Here is a 15,596-nt window from a genome sequence, read left to right on the forward strand (position 1 = left end):
TTCAATGGCGTTTCATTTCTTATGCAGATTTAAACAGATTGAAAATGTGTTGCTCAGTTCGTGAGAAGCTTTTCGATCATTGTGTCATTTTTTTTTTCTTGATTTTAATTGAATTCTCCTTTTCAATCTGATATTTGAGATTTTTTTTTTTTTTTTTTTTTTTTTTTTTTGGAGTTTTATTGTTGTAGTTGAAAATTAAACAGTGGAATTATAGGACTCGAGTCATTGACATTGATAAGGTAATTGTTGTTGTATCCATGTACATCTTATATTACAATAGAATAATTAAATTTTTATACTATGAAAAATAAAAATTAATAAAAAACTAAACTTCCATCTATTTTTTATTTTTAATTACATTAAATAAAATCTAGTTTTAATTATCTTTAAAAAAAAATTCAAATTCTAAGGTAATAATTTGTATTATAGCTTATGCATTATAAACATATTTTTCATAGGTTTAAAACTTAATTAATTGGTTATCTAAATTGAGATATTTTTTATTGAGAAAAAACTCATTTTGTATTATAGCTTTGGTTGGATGTTGACCAAGGGAAAGCACGAAAGAAAGATGCACAAATGAAAGACAAAGGGCGACTTCATAAAAAGCAAACCTAAACCCATAACACTCTTCTTTTGGATCATTAACAACAAATTAACATAACTTTTTAAGTTTTAGAATTAAAATAAACATAAAATTTTGCTATATATCCCACAAGAAGGCATTCTCTCTTTGTGAATTCATCTCATCATCTTGAGAACCACACAGAATTCTGCAACAATTCGCTCACCCTATGGCCATATATGAAACTAAGATCAATCACAATATCTAAATATGAGAAACATTTAGAAGGTTTAATCTCCAATCTCACAATTTGCAGAACTAATCTATCAATCCATCGTCATTCTTTAACTGCAGTTGAAAGTTTCCTTCTCACACAAACTCCAAAATTAAGCTCCAATTTTTTTAAGAGTCTATTTGAAATGACTTTTCAAGTGCTCAAAAAGACCTGTCTTTTTAAGCACTAGTAAAGTCATTTCAAATAGACCTTCAACCTTGTACTCAAAGCTAATCATAACACCCAACCTACTCGGGGGACGGGGCTTCCCTCCTGGAACAAGACTTACCTTCCTAATGGAAGATGGATTTATCCTATCATGGGAGGGGGAAGGGAGGCAGGGAGGGGAACCCTTTTGCTGGTGGAACGTGTAGCCAAAAACAAAAAGATGAAAAAACAGGACCTTGGCAAATTTTGAGAAATGGTGTGCTGAAACAGTGAGGGTGGATGGGGAATAGTAATGTTGCAAACTAACTGTCTTACCCTTAGCAGAAAGTGGCCTTACTTGATTTGGCCCCATCGACTCAGTCACCGGCCGGTTCTACAACAAATACAGAGTTTAGATATACAATAGTCCCTGCCCCCACACTATTTGGAAGGTTTTGCTGTAACAATTGAAGATTCAAAAATTAAAAAACCCTCTAACGTAAGCACTAAAACTCTACAACTAAACGAAACTCATTTCTGTTAAAGAATATGCAAGAAAAATCTTACAAGTAAAAATGATAAACTCGTATTTCTCTGTGTTGAAAGCCAAGCTAGCCATGGATCTCTTCACCACCAACAGCGCCAATTAAAGCAAATGATCCAATCGGAAGTCAAAAGCCACCAAAATTCAGATTTAGATCAAACTGCCATAAAAAAAATATGGGATCTATGTCATTTGTATTTCAACTTCGTTTGAAATTAACCGATGATAAACTTAAATGAACTTCAGGAGTCCAGAAAGTGACGAAGCTATATGCATTTTAATATCAGATAAAACATAGTTTCTTTTCCAACCTCATTTTACACCCTAAATTCTACAATGGTAGACAAAAAAGTTGCAAGAGCCTGTTTGCCTAAAGAAGATGTTACCTGTATCAAATTCTAAGCTTCAAACTGCAATGGCAAAGTTTAATCACTTAATTGGCAGGACATAATCAAGATTCTTCTGAAACACCCAACCACTCGGATAAAAAGAATTGGGAACTTCCAAATGAAGATGCCAATTCATTACTTTTGAACAGCCAGTAGGCACACCTTCCATTTGACTTTCATCTTCGACTACTTGCTCTATGAATGTAGTCTCCTGTCAAAAAGAAAAAGATGGCAAGCAATGAAATTATAGCACTGCATACATGCGAATGAAAGCTTCAAAAACTGTGGGAAAGGCACATAATATAGTACCTGAAAACCCTCTTTCACAGTGTCCAACTGTCGAATGGGTTTTGAAGTAGGGCGTCTCCATCTCTTTGGGTCCCACAGGATGGTGCTGTTGAAAGCAAACCCGGACATATCAACATGAAATCTCCTAAGCCTCTTACTTTTCTCATTGGTGTGCCATCCAATTACTTGACTTCCATTGCATACAGGACCTTCCAGAATCGCTTTATTTTTGTTTTGTGCAAGCATAGCAACGGGCCAAGTGCCAAAGCGACTGCAAGATGAGCATACTAAGATTAGGAGTCTTTGAGAAAACATGAAATGTAATTTTGGTATGGACACAATTGGATTTCTAAGATAAAAGGTTGTCTCTCAAAAGAAAACCCAGCTCAAACTATCAAATAAAAGAAAGAAGAGTTGAGTATTATATGGGAAGGGAATCTAAAATATGACAGCTTTCCTAACTAGTAACACCTCCTCACGAAAAAACAGCAAGAATGTAGCTGTTCTTCGGATCTTAAAAACTTGTAATGAAGTAATAGAGCCAGCAATATCTAAACCATTTTCAAATGGCAGCTAATGAAAATGTGAAGTGATGCGAAAGGAAGGGCTAAAAAGAGCCATATTATAGAAACTTATACGACGCAATCAACGATCGAGGGACCGTAACACGAACTTCTAATGAAAAGACATAACATTAGCAAGTGAGATCGTACAAAGTTTGACTCATGAAAAGAAAAGACCACGAATTAGGCTCTTAAAAGTTCTGTCATTGGTAAAAGAACACGGCCAACGAGGTGGTTATTAATCTTTGTCGCTGACGCTCAAGAATTCAGTCAATTTAGATGTAGCCAGAAATGATAAGGATGACCACATAATTACACAAAATTAGTTGCGCAGCCCAGGGCGGGTAGGAATATATAGGTGCGAAATTATATGCACTATTTTCTCAGCTAAAAAACTGCCACAATGACAAAGGCAATAAAAACGCACCATGTAACCAAGAACACACAACAAAAGAGAAAAAATGGACGAGAAAATGCAATAATGATCGAAACGGATGGATCAAGTAGTTCTCAATTTTGAATGCAACAGAAAATTTGAACACAAAACGTGCAAACAGTAGATAGAAAGCATATCCAACATTTTAGTCTATATATCCAAGACAATACACATTCGTAAATTGATCAGGATTGGTTTCAATTACCTAATGTCTCTCAGGCTATCGAACAACTCCAACGAATATATATTGTCATCATCCGCAAAGTAAACGATTCCATCAAGCTTATGCCGTTCAATGTGTTGCAATGCCACGTTCCTTTGATGAACTCCTCTATCCTTCACGTCCGTCATGTTCTTAGTGCAAACCAAATGCCTGTACATAACCCCCGTTTTCCGCAATATCTCGGCAGTCTCCATCGACGCTGAATTCATCTCCACCACAATCCATAACAATGGAGGATTCACAAGCTTCAGTGCCTGACCCAACCTGTTCAGGAAATAGGCTTGAAGTGGACGATTATAAGTCGGCGTCACCACAATCAACTGTCTCTTTGGCACTGAAGTGAGAGACAAATTCACTTCCGGAGACGGCTTGACCGACAAATTAACTGAATCGACAACTGAATCTTCTCGCCAAACCAGACCATGAGTATCTTTCTCAAACTGCGCATTAACATGCGGCGGCTTGATCTCAAACGAGAAGTCATGCCTACGTATATCGTCGCCATCATGGCCAAACGGCATCATACCTAGCAAGAAGCCAAGCAAGAAAAACACACAGCATCTAAAGAATGCCCTTCGCCAAACATTGCTACCTTTCCTCGGAGGATGCCTGAGCAAGAAAGCTCCAGATATAAATCTCCGCACTCCGACGGCAAAAGAAGAGAAAGTAGACGAGTATTTAACATTCGAAAGAAGCTTCGAGGATGGCGAAGAAGTTGAAAACGGGATTCCATTAGGATACACCCGATCGGGATACGCCGGCGACAGAGTCCTCCGAATCGACGCCATTAAGCAATCAAAACAGAAGCAAATCTCAGTAGCGCTACATGAATCTACAACATTTTACTGAAAATTAAAGCTCTGAAGTCCAGTACAACGAAGCAATCAAACGAATCGGGAAGATGAGAAACAGAGCAAAGTTAATTGGCAAAAAAGAACAGATTAACAGAGAAAATGAGAGGAAAAGAATCAACAAAGGAACGGAAATTAGCGCAATGAGAAGAGAAATCCGAAATGAAAGGCAGTTGTCGGAGAGAGATTGGGCTTAGGTTTTTGCAGAAAATTTAGGAGACGAGATAATTTGAGGAAGAAATTACGGGCAGGGTCTGGCGGCCAAGATCTAGCGGGAGTTTCTTTTGTGGGCAGAGCTTGCGCGTACAACTCCAGACGGGCAATGGCTTTCTTCATTAAAAGCTACGCGTTGTGGGCCATTGGATCATTAACACGTGGCCATCTCTGAAACATCTCTAATTTCGGCCGTTGGATCATTTTCCTCTCACAATGGAGTAATATTACTCGGTTATAAATCCATGATTTTTTACTAAATTAACCAATGTAGGACTCATTTCCAATAATCCTCAACAATGGAAATCTAATTTTTTTTAAAAAAAATCAAAATTTAATATTACAAACGAACTTAAATATTATAATTAAAGCCACAAAGTCTTAGATATTATAATATATAAGTAATATTATTATTTATTTTTATATAAAAAAAACAGAGACAATGAAGAAAATTAAGTGGAGACAGAGACAAGAATATTATTATTTATTTTGATATATTAAATATATTATTATTTATTATTTATTTTGATCTATTGAATATTTTGACCTATTGAATTTTACTGATATCGGAATCTTAATAATTACTTACCAGTAACTCCAATTATTATTCAATTATAGTTGACTAATGATTAATTAGTTAATTTATAGCCACGCAGTTCATTAATTACCTTATAGTTACTTTAAATCTCAGCATAAGATTACAACATTAAACCCCACAAATTTGACCCACTTTCTTAGTACATTGTATTTAAATTTACACGTGAACAATGTGTTAAAAAATTATATATTAATTCAATAAATTAATGTTTGTAGAATAATTGGGCATTGAAAAAAGAATGAAAGTTTGGTGAGTTATTATTATTACTTCCTATAAATAATTAATTGAAAAAAAAAATGTTTTTCATTGTAAATTTGTTGGATGAAAACGACAACCAATTTAATGTTTCAAATAAATTTCTTAATAAATATTGTATAATCCATTGCATTATTATTATTATTATTATTAATGAAAACAAGACAAATTATTAATTCAAAATAATTAAATGAAGGGGCTACGGATCCATAACTATTGTCGTCCCAAGTCTCAGATCCATAACTTCATATCTTTCATGGGCTTGAGCCCAAAGTTATAGGCCCATTCCGTGATCCAGACACTAGTTTTTATTTTATTCATTTTAAAAAGATTTTGGGTAACAATTATCAAAATTAAAAAAATTAAAAAATTAAAAAATTTAGAGCTCTCGACACTCTACTTTAAGCTTCTCAAGAGGTCTCATACTAATGAGATAGTATTGTTTGATTATAAACTCATAGTATTGTTTGATTATAAACTCATGACCATTCTCTAAATTAGTCGATGTGGAACTTTCATCCAACAATAAAAGAGCCGTAGAATTAAGAGTTTTTATTTATTTTTACGGAATTAGTGGAAGTCGTACTTAATATTTAATTTGTTTGTTTGAATTAAACTCCAAAATAATAATAATAATAATAATAATAAACTAAAATTTTTAATTACGTGGACGGTTTGAGTTTGTTGATAACAGGGACCACGTGTCCTCTTCGTTTACAAATCAAAGCTCGACATTATTCAATTTAGAATTGAAATAAACAGTATTAAAATGGCTCTTTTTTTAAAAAAAGAAAGTAAAAAAGTAATTAATGGATAAGATTTTGAAGAAAATTTAGATAAGAACAAGACTCCGACTAATGTCAAACATTGAATTCAATTAAATACCAATTTTATTAAACTTTTATATCATTTTAAAAAATTATTTTAAATCGAAATTTTGAAAATAATTTATAATTACTCGAACGAACAGAGGTAATGATCTACATATTGGATAATTAGTATCGTATATATTAAATTATATTTAAATTTAGGGACAGACTATCTTTACTGGATTACGTTGCATTCGAACTCATCTTTATGATAAAGTATCCATCTTTTGAATCAAAAAAGTTCGGGTCTCAAATCATGAAGAAAAAAGTTCCTTTTACCAAAGGAAGTGGACGAACCAAATGAAATGGTCGAGGACTTTTAGTTTCTTTTATTTATTTATTATTATATTTTTTTAAAGTGAAGGATAAAAAGTTAGGAAAGGCCAAATAATGCAATTAATTCAGTGACCCAATTGCACTAAATATTTTTTTATTATTTATTTTGGGATTTTATTAAGCTTTAAAGATGAAATTCTTTATTTAAAATTACTTTAAGAAAAAAAATAATATTTATTTTGTTGAAGGGACAAAATCCACTACCTAAAGCCCCTAAAGAAATGCTTGAGCACGTGTAAAAATAAAGTTTTAAAAAGGCTTCAAGTATTGCAAAATCGGTGTGCCACATAAAATAATATATATTTTTTTTCATTTTAATAAAAAAAAATCCTAAATGGAAATAATATTTATTATTTTAATTTTTAAAAACAAAAAATTAAAAATCGAGTGATTATCCAATTATCATAGTGCAAGCAGATTAAATTAGGTTGGAAAACACTTCCGAATCGATCTGAAATTTTAAGTTGGTTGAGTTTCTGACCTGAACAATCCGAATAAAGTTTACAACTTAGGTTGTTTTAAAAAAATAATATTTTAAAAATCATGCTTACAAAAAAAAAGAAAAAAAAAACTGATCATCAGTTACAACACTAAATATTATCTCTTTAGAAATAGGGTAAGGTTGTATTGTAACCCTATTTTTCATGGTTAAAGAAATTTTACGGGAAAAATATAACCTAACCCATCTTTTATGGCTTTTTACCTGATTCAAACTAAAAAAATCTAACCTAACCCAACTTTTATGGCTTGAGTTAGATAATCCAAGTTGGTCGGGATAATGAGTCATATGATGTAATGACCCAGATCCACTGCTAGCCAATATTTTCCTGTTCGGGCTTTCCCTTCGGGCTGGAGATAGCGAGCATGAGTGACAATAAGCTACCACGCAATGTGTGGTGTGTGTATTATCTCAAATGTAATAGTTTAACTCGAGTAAAAACAAACTTGAACACTTGCTGAAAAAAAAGCGAGTTCTCTCAAATTTTGGAGCCAATTCCAACCCTTCCAACAACTTTGGCGTGCGCGCGCACTGGAGCCTGAGGGCAGGGTGGGATGGGGCGCGCGCTGGAGCCTGAGGGCAGGGTGGGATGGGGCGCGCGCGGGAGCATGCGGGCAGGTTGGGGCGGGGGGTGCGCGCGCTGGAGCACAAGGGCGGGGCGGGCGAGCGCGCGGGAATGTTCCGACACTGCCCCACCGTGCGCGTTCCGCCACCACACCACGCCGTCAGCCGCCCTCAACCTCCGACCACCACCCCGACGCCCTAATATGCACTGCACACCTCAAGGCTTTAAAACGCGTCTGCAGGAAGGTTTCCACACCCTTATAGAGGGTGATTTGTTCTCCTCCTCAACCAATGTGGGACATCACAATCTACCTTCCTTCTAGAGCCAGCGTCCTCGCTGGCACTCTTTTCTTCCTTCAATCGATGTGGGACCGCCCCTAAATCCACTCCCCTTTGGGGCCAGCATCCTTACTGGCACACCACCTTATGTTTACCCCCTTCGGGAAACAGCGAGAAGGCTGACACATTGTCCGATGTCTGGCTCTGATACCATTTGTAATGACCCAGATCTACCGCTAGCAAATATTGTCCTCTTTGGGCTTTCCCCTTCGGGGTTCCCCTCGAGGCTTTAAAACCCATTTGCTAGGAAAGGTTTCCACACCCTTATAAAGAGCGATTTGTTCTCCTCTTTGGCTGGGTTAATGGGTCATACAAACACTTCCAACCAGCTTACTTTATATAAAAATAATAATTTCTCTCTCTTACCCTTTATTTTGTAGTAGTCAAAAGTTAAGTAGTGGAGTAATGAGATCATCTTCTTCATTTGTTTGTCGTAAAATAAAATAACATATCAAATTACGAACGTTGTACTACTATGTGTCGTGATCAAAATCTCGATGTATTCCATCACCACCGTTCTTTCTTTTTCCTGTTTGATCGGACGGTGGTTGTTTTTTTCTTCTAATAGCCACAAATTAATTCTGTATGGGTGAGTAGTGAAGAAAGTTGAGAATGAGATAGCCCAATTGGTCAACTAGTTATGCGTTGGTCAAAAAGACAAGACACTGAAAAATGTGGATAAATTAAATAAGCCATGCAGTGGACCATAAGCATTTAATCATCCAAATCATTGCCTACTCCACGTTATTATATTAAAGTTCAATTATGATGTCTCATGTTCGGGAAGAAGAACAAAATATCCTTTATAAGAGTGTGAAAACCTTCTCCGAGCTAAAAAAAACAATATCTACAAGTAGTGGATCTGGCCGTTACAACTTTAATTTCAATTTTCACTTTAGATTATAAATTTTAAAAAAAAATTATTGATTTTTTTTGTGGATCGAGAAAAAAAAAATGTGCAAATCTTATCATCGTCTAAAGAAAACGAGTTACATTACAAAATTGTTTTATGTTCGATAATGTTGAAGATATTTTCAAAGATTTATAAATTATGTCTTTAAAATTAAGTTTAAATGGATAGAATGTCTTAAATAAATGAAAATTTTATGAAATTAATTAATTTAAGATGAATTAAAATATATATAATTATACATATATTTATTTTATTTTATTTCCTTATTTATTTTTTATTAGTGTTATTCAACTCCTCTTATAAATAAGTTTTATTATTTAAATATAGTATTTCAAAAGATATATTGAAATTGAGATCCAAATATTAATTAGATATTTAAAAATAGGTTACTTTTATCGCAAACAAAATTTTGAAATAATTCAAATAATTTAAACTAATCCTTGGATCAGTTCTTTATTTTAATAATAATTGTTTGGGTTTAAAAAAAATTCGATTAAAAAATGTTATAGTCCGACTCAATCTAACCCACAAACAACTTTACGATAAAGATTATAAATTTTTATGAGAATATTAATCTAATCCACGAACCCAATAAAGATTATAATTTTTTTTTAGAATATTATAAATGGCTTAACAAAAATATAAACATTATTTCGATTTATTTAGTGTTTTTTTTTTAAAAAATATACTAGGGATATAATTGTAAAAAAATGCAACAAAATATAGGGGTAAGAAAGACATTTGGAAGGGTTTTTATTCTTTATAGATTAATAGGACTTTTGAGGCCATGAAATTACCCTATTACCCCTTTATAAAAAAAAAACGTTTATCTTTTACCTTTCTTCGCCTCCCATATTTACGATAATCTTCTCTCATGCATGTATCAAATCCGACGATAGTGACCTCCAAGCGATGAAGACGACCCTGATTGTAACTAATGGCAACGACTCTAGCTCCAATAACGACAAGCGATAGTGACAACGACCTCACACACAACACAGTTACCATCACGCCACTTCTTCACGATGTTACGAAAATTTTGATTCTTCTAATATTGTTGCGTGAGGAACAAAATAAAAATATATTTGATTGATACGACGAAGGAGTAATTTATAATTAATATTATAGAAAAAAAAATTGAAAAAGTGATATAAAACAGCAAGGGCAATATAGTAATTTAGCAATACTTGAAAGGTTTTAGTGATTAGAATTTTTCAATTATTGAAGTGGGAGTGGATGGTGAGTAAGACCTAAATTTGAATATCTTTAATGCCTTTTTTTATACAACTTTATTACTTTTAATATGTGGATTTAATTCTTTAATTTCTCGTCTTATCCTCTCACTTTTCTTTTATTTTCTTTTTATTTCCACTTTTTTCTTTAAAAAAAGACCTAAAAAACAAATTTTAATTCCAATGTTATTAGTCCAACCTAAATTTAAATATTTTTTTTTCTGCCCATCATTTAAATAGACTTAATTAAAAATATTGTGTATCTATATAGATTAAATAATAATAATTTTTCGCATATTGTAATAAAAATACTGGTTAAAATATCATTACTAGTTCAATCCGGTCAAGTCCAATAATTATATGAATTAATTGTCGGTAGAATTTAAAAATAAATATCTATATATTTTAATAATAAAAATATGTCAATAGTTCAAACTGATTTAAATATTTTAGAAAAAGAATTTAGATAAATATTTTAAGAATAAATTATCTCATTTGTCCGATAAAAAAAAACTGTTACGTCATTTGTCAAATCATAAAAATAAGACTATCTTTTCAAAAATTAGTTTGAGAATCTTAATATAAATTGTGAAAAATTTATATTAAATATTTACCGTCGAGTTCCCAAAGGGTAAGTAAGTAGATATTAATTTAGACAAAATATTTTCAGTAATTTTTCATTTTCTCTCACCATATCTAATTTACACCTAAATTTACCTAAATTTTAAAGCAAAATACGGAAATTAACCTCATTTCATGACACGTGTGGTCTTGGGATTGGAGATTGAATTTATTTTTCATTATGAATATTCTCATGTAATTCTGCCTTTATTATAAATTATTATTATTAAAAAAAAGGACAGAATGAAGCACAATGGAGATTTTAAAAAAATAAAAAAATTTGATGCACGTGCTGGGAGGGACGTAAGGCACATCAGACAGATATGATCGTCAACGATGGCGGCCTCCAGCGAATGTGGACCCCACTTTCTAATTTCCTTTGTCTCTTTCCAACAGTAAATAAATTAAGAAAATTTAAATCCCTATTTTCTTCTCTTTTATTTATTTTTAAATAGTAAAAAGAAAATTAAAATGATAACAAATTTGATACGCGACTCTCGTCTTATATCATTGTCATACAATTTTTTTTAATCTAATTATTATTTTGAAGATAAAATAAATATTAATTTTAATATGAATATATAACCCGACCAATATTTTTTAAACTATTTTGGAAGAAAGGTTTATATTTGATAAAATTAATAAGCATTTTTGGTCGAAAAATACTCTGAAATAGTTTCGATCCCGGCTTTTCAATTCATGAGATTCTTCAAATATTAAGTGACGTTCGGGTTCGGGTTTAGGGTTGTATCAATTATTATGATGAGAAAATTTATGAAAATTATAATCTTTTTGGTCGTTTTCCCCTTTTCATTTCTTTAAGTCACGTCTTGCAATAAAAATAAATAAATAAATAATAATAATAATAATAACCCAATTTAAAATGGAAGCTTCTTAAGCGTTTTGCACAGTGGAGAGTTGGAACGTTCAATATGAACGCACCGTTTCGGCCATTGTAGGCTCTGTCACCGAGCTGCAACTTGCTTCACTGTCGGTCGGTTTTTTTCTTTGTCTTCTTCTTCTTCTTCTTCTTCCATTTCCGACCAAACAAGAGACGACTTTCCCGACATGTCGTCTCTACATTTCCTCTGTTTTCTCTCTCTCTTGAGCTTCCTCACCGGAATCAAGTCCGACGAGCGTCAAATCCTAACCGAACTCCAAATCAATCTCCAAAGCTCGAACACCAAGGTGTTCGAAAATTGGGGACACGAAACCCACATCTGCAACTTCACCGGAATCACCTGTAATTCCGACGAGTTCGTCACCGGAATTGACCTCTCCAAAAGGGGTTTATCAGGGGTTCTTCCATTTGATGCCATTTGTGAACTGAAATCATTGGAGAAGCTAGCTTTTGGGTCGAATTCCTTGCACGGCGGAGCAACGGAGAGCTTGAACAAGTGTGTCAAATTGAAATATTTGGATCTGGGTATCAATTCCTTCTCTGGGTCCTTCCCCGACATACATTCTTTGACGGAATTGCAGTATCTGTACTTGAATTTAAGTGGGTTTTCCGGGAAGTTCCCATGGAAATCCGTCGAGAATTTTACTGGGCTGATCGAGTTGAGCCTTGGCGATAACGCTTTCGACAACGCCACATTTCCGGTGGAGGTCACAGCTTTGAAGAAGCTCACATGGCTTTACTTGTCGAATTGCAGCTTAACAGGGGAGATTCCGAGGGCTATTGGGAATCTTACAGAGCTTCGGAGTTTGGAATTCTCGGAAAATTACATCACCGGGGGAATTCCGGCGGAGATTGTGAATTTGCAGAATCTATGGCAGTTGGAGTTTTACGGTAATCAATTGACGGGGAAACTTCCGGCGGGGTTGAGAAACCTAACCCGGCTGAAGAATTTCGATGGTTCGATGAATTTTATAAGTGGGGATTTGTCGGAGGTGAGGTTTTTGACGAATTTGGTTTCTCTGCAACTGTTTGATAATGAAATCTCCGGCGGTGTTCCGGCTGAGCTTGGTGAGTTCAAGTCGCTGGTGGATCTTTCGCTTTATAGTAATCGGCTTACTGGTCCGCTGCCGCAATCGATTGGTTCTTGGTCGGATTTTGATTACATTGATGTATCTGAAAATTTCTTGTCGGGATCTATTCCGCCGGATATGTGTAAGAAAGGGACGATGAAGAAGCTTCTCATTCTTCAGAACAATTTCTCCGGCGAGATTCCGGCGACTTACGGTAATTGCTCAACTTTAACGCGATTTAGAGTTAGTGAGAACTCGCTCACCGGTGTTGTTCCGTCTGGGATTTGGGCATTGCCGAATGTGAATATAATTGATCTTGCATCAAATCAATTGGAAGGTTCGATCACTTCTGATATTGGGAAGGCGGTGGCTCTCTCGGAATTACGCGTCGAAAATAATCGATTATCTGGTCGTTTGCCGTTGGAGATTTCGCAAGCGAAATCTCTTGCTAAAGTTAGTTTGAGCAATAATGAGTTTTCTGGTGAACTTCCGGCAACTATTGGTGACTTGAAGCATCTCGACAGCCTCGAATTGCATAGCAATAGATTCTATGGTTTGATTCCGGAGACGATTGGCTCGTGTGATTCCTTGTCTATCGTCAATTTTGCGGAAAATTTGTTCTCAGGAAAAATCCCTTCGTCTCTAGGGTTTGTTGCGGTTCTAAATTCTCTGAATCTCTCCAATAACGCCCTCTCTGGTGAAATCCCCTCGACGTTTTCGCATCTGAAGTTGAGTGTTCTCGATCTTTCCAATAATCAGTTAACTGGTCCAGTGCCAGAATTGCTTGTGAATGGAGCTTACAAAGAAAGCTTTGCCGGAAACCCTGGCCTCTGTAGTGATGTTGATGGCGTTTTACAGCGATGTTCACAGAGATCCGATGATTCCAAGCACGTTCGTACATTTGTTATCTGTTTCGCCGTTGGATTACTTCTTCTCAGCATAACAGTATGGTGCTTCATAACGTTGAAAAAGAGTGAAAAACACAGAGATTGGTCACTTAAAGAGGAATCGTGGGACCTAAAATCCTTCCACGTAATGTCATTTACAGAGGACGAGATTCTCAATTCCATTAAAGACGAGAATCTAATCGGAAAAGGAGGTTCCGGCAACGTTTACAAAGTGACCGTCGGGAACGGGAAAGAGTTCGCAGTGAAGCATATATGGAACACCAATCCGTACGACGACAAGAGGAGGAACCGAAGCTCGTCCCCCATTCTCCAAAAACAAAGAACGAAATCCTCAGAATTCGATTCAGAGGTGAAGACTCTAAGCTCAATCCGACATGTAAACGTGGTGAAGCTCTACTGCAGCATTACAAGTGAGGTTTCAAACCTATTAGTATACGAATATATGCCTAACGGAAGCTTATGGGACAGACTCCACACATCCAGAAAAATGGAATTGGATTGGGAAACAAGATACCAAATCGCCATCGGAGCAGCAAAAGGGTTAGAGTATCTTCATCACGGCTGCGACCGACCAGTGATCCACCGAGACGTTAAGGCCAGTAACATACTCTTGGACGAATTTCTAAAGCCAAGAATTGCAGATTTCGGCCTAGCCAAAATGCTTCAAGCTAGTGGGTTCACCGAGAGCTCCCACGTCATCGCAGGCACCCCAGGCTACATCGCTCCAGGTAAACTCACTCGCCCTACTGTTCATTCTTTCATCCCGTCATTACTATAAGTTGTATTAATTCAAATTAATTCATACAGAATACGGGTATACGTACAAAGTCGACGAGAAGAGCGACGTGTACAGTTTCGGGGTCGTGTTGTTAGAGTTGGTGAGCGGGAAGAAGGCGATCGAGGCGGAGTTCGGGGAGAACAAGGACATAGTGGAATGGGTATCAAACAATTTGAAGACAAGAGAAAGGGTATTGAGCTTGGTAGACTCAAGGCTCGGAGACATGTTTAAAGAGGACGCCATAAAGGTCCTGAGAATTGGGATTTTGTGCACAGCCAGGGCTCCGACATCGAGACCGACAATGAGAAGCGTGGTCCAAATGCTACAAGAAGCCCAACCTTGTGGGTTAGTTGGAATTACAATTAGCAAAAAATGATGGGACTGTTAATACGGAATTAGCAACCGCATTAGTGTCTAAACCTTACCACTAATCTAAACTATCATGTCGGCCCAGTTTTTCTGTCGGCCCATTAATGTTGTTGGGCCTGTTTGAATTGTACCATGGGCCACCATCATGGGCTTGGGTGATTTCTAAGTTGTACATTATGTCTTTTGGGAATAAGAAGCTACCTGATCGAGATCCGACACGCTATGTCGTACCCTTCTTGAGTGGTTGATATCTCTCTCGAGCTCGACTCAATGGCGTCGAGTAGGAAATTCTTCCTTGCATATCGACCGATCCCGAACATCCAAAATTATCCAAAATTATAAATCGTAAATGATTTATTTAATAATAATAATATTTATAAAAAAAAAAAAGGAAAAAGGAAGAAAGAATTTGACTTTTGTAAAGCATATTTTGAGATTTTAGTTGGGACATAAATAAATAAATAATATATTAAGATATTATATTTTAATATTATAAAACAATAATCACTGCTTAATTTGCTTTACATAATGCGTTGAGAGACGCGGCCTTTCAGTCGCCGCATCACTCAATTCTTCCCTCCTAAAACTCCAATTATTTCTCTTACTTTTAAAACCACTTAAAACCGACTCGAACCGTACCGATGTATAGCACAGGCTAACCATGTGCTCGTTTTCTTTTTAACTATTGCTCGGCTTCTTAGTTGTCGTGTGAACAGAGTATAAAAGAGAATAGAGATGAACACGGATTGGGTTGGAGAAATCTTTTGGATTGATGACTCGTGTAATCCAAATAGAGTTCGCAACTCAACCCAACCCAACCTTGTATTTTCCTTTGTTAAGTTGTTTTTTTT

General features: G+C 35.3%; 2 protein-coding genes across 4 annotated transcripts; one reads left to right on the forward strand and one right to left on the reverse strand.

The window, feature by feature from the left end:
- Nucleotides 1-683: 683 nt before the first annotated feature.
- On the reverse strand, nt 684-4,580 carry LOC111446651 (probable beta-1,4-xylosyltransferase IRX9H). 3 transcript variants are annotated; one of them, XR_002711125.1, is made up of 5 exons: nt 3,412-4,580; nt 2,229-2,478; nt 1,917-2,130; nt 1,554-1,690; nt 684-1,380 (listed from the first exon to the last, which is right to left on the reverse strand). XR_002711125.1 is itself a non-coding variant. In XM_023085544.1 (4 exons), exons 1-3 carry the CDS (start codon nt 4,215-4,217, stop codon nt 1,960-1,962), a joined length of 1,227 nt encoding a protein of 408 aa, XP_022941312.1. In that variant the 5' UTR covers nt 4,218-4,580; the 3' UTR covers nt 688-1,690; nt 1,917-1,959. The 3 variants fall into 3 exon arrangements, 1 of the variants encoding a protein (XP_022941312.1); XR_002711124.1 differs by having other exon boundaries at nt 688-1,444; XM_023085544.1 differs by having other exon boundaries at nt 688-1,690.
- A 7,035-nt stretch (nt 4,581-11,615) lies between these two features.
- Nucleotides 11,616-14,961, forward strand: LOC111446098 (receptor-like protein kinase HAIKU2). The gene is made up of 2 exons (XM_023084759.1): nt 11,616-14,326; nt 14,406-14,961. The coding sequence occupies exons 1-2, from the start codon at nt 11,788-11,790 to the stop codon at nt 14,750-14,752; spliced, it is 2,886 nt and encodes a 961-aa protein (XP_022940527.1). The 5' UTR covers nt 11,616-11,787; the 3' UTR covers nt 14,753-14,961.
- The last annotated feature ends 635 nt before the right edge of the window (nt 14,962-15,596 follow it).

The sequence above is a fragment of the Cucurbita moschata genome, unplaced genomic scaffold (genome assembly GCF_002738365.1).
Source record: "Cucurbita moschata cultivar Rifu unplaced genomic scaffold, Cmos_1.0 Cmo_Scf00008, whole genome shotgun sequence".
Taxonomy (NCBI): Eukaryota; Viridiplantae; Streptophyta; class Magnoliopsida; order Cucurbitales; family Cucurbitaceae; genus Cucurbita; species Cucurbita moschata.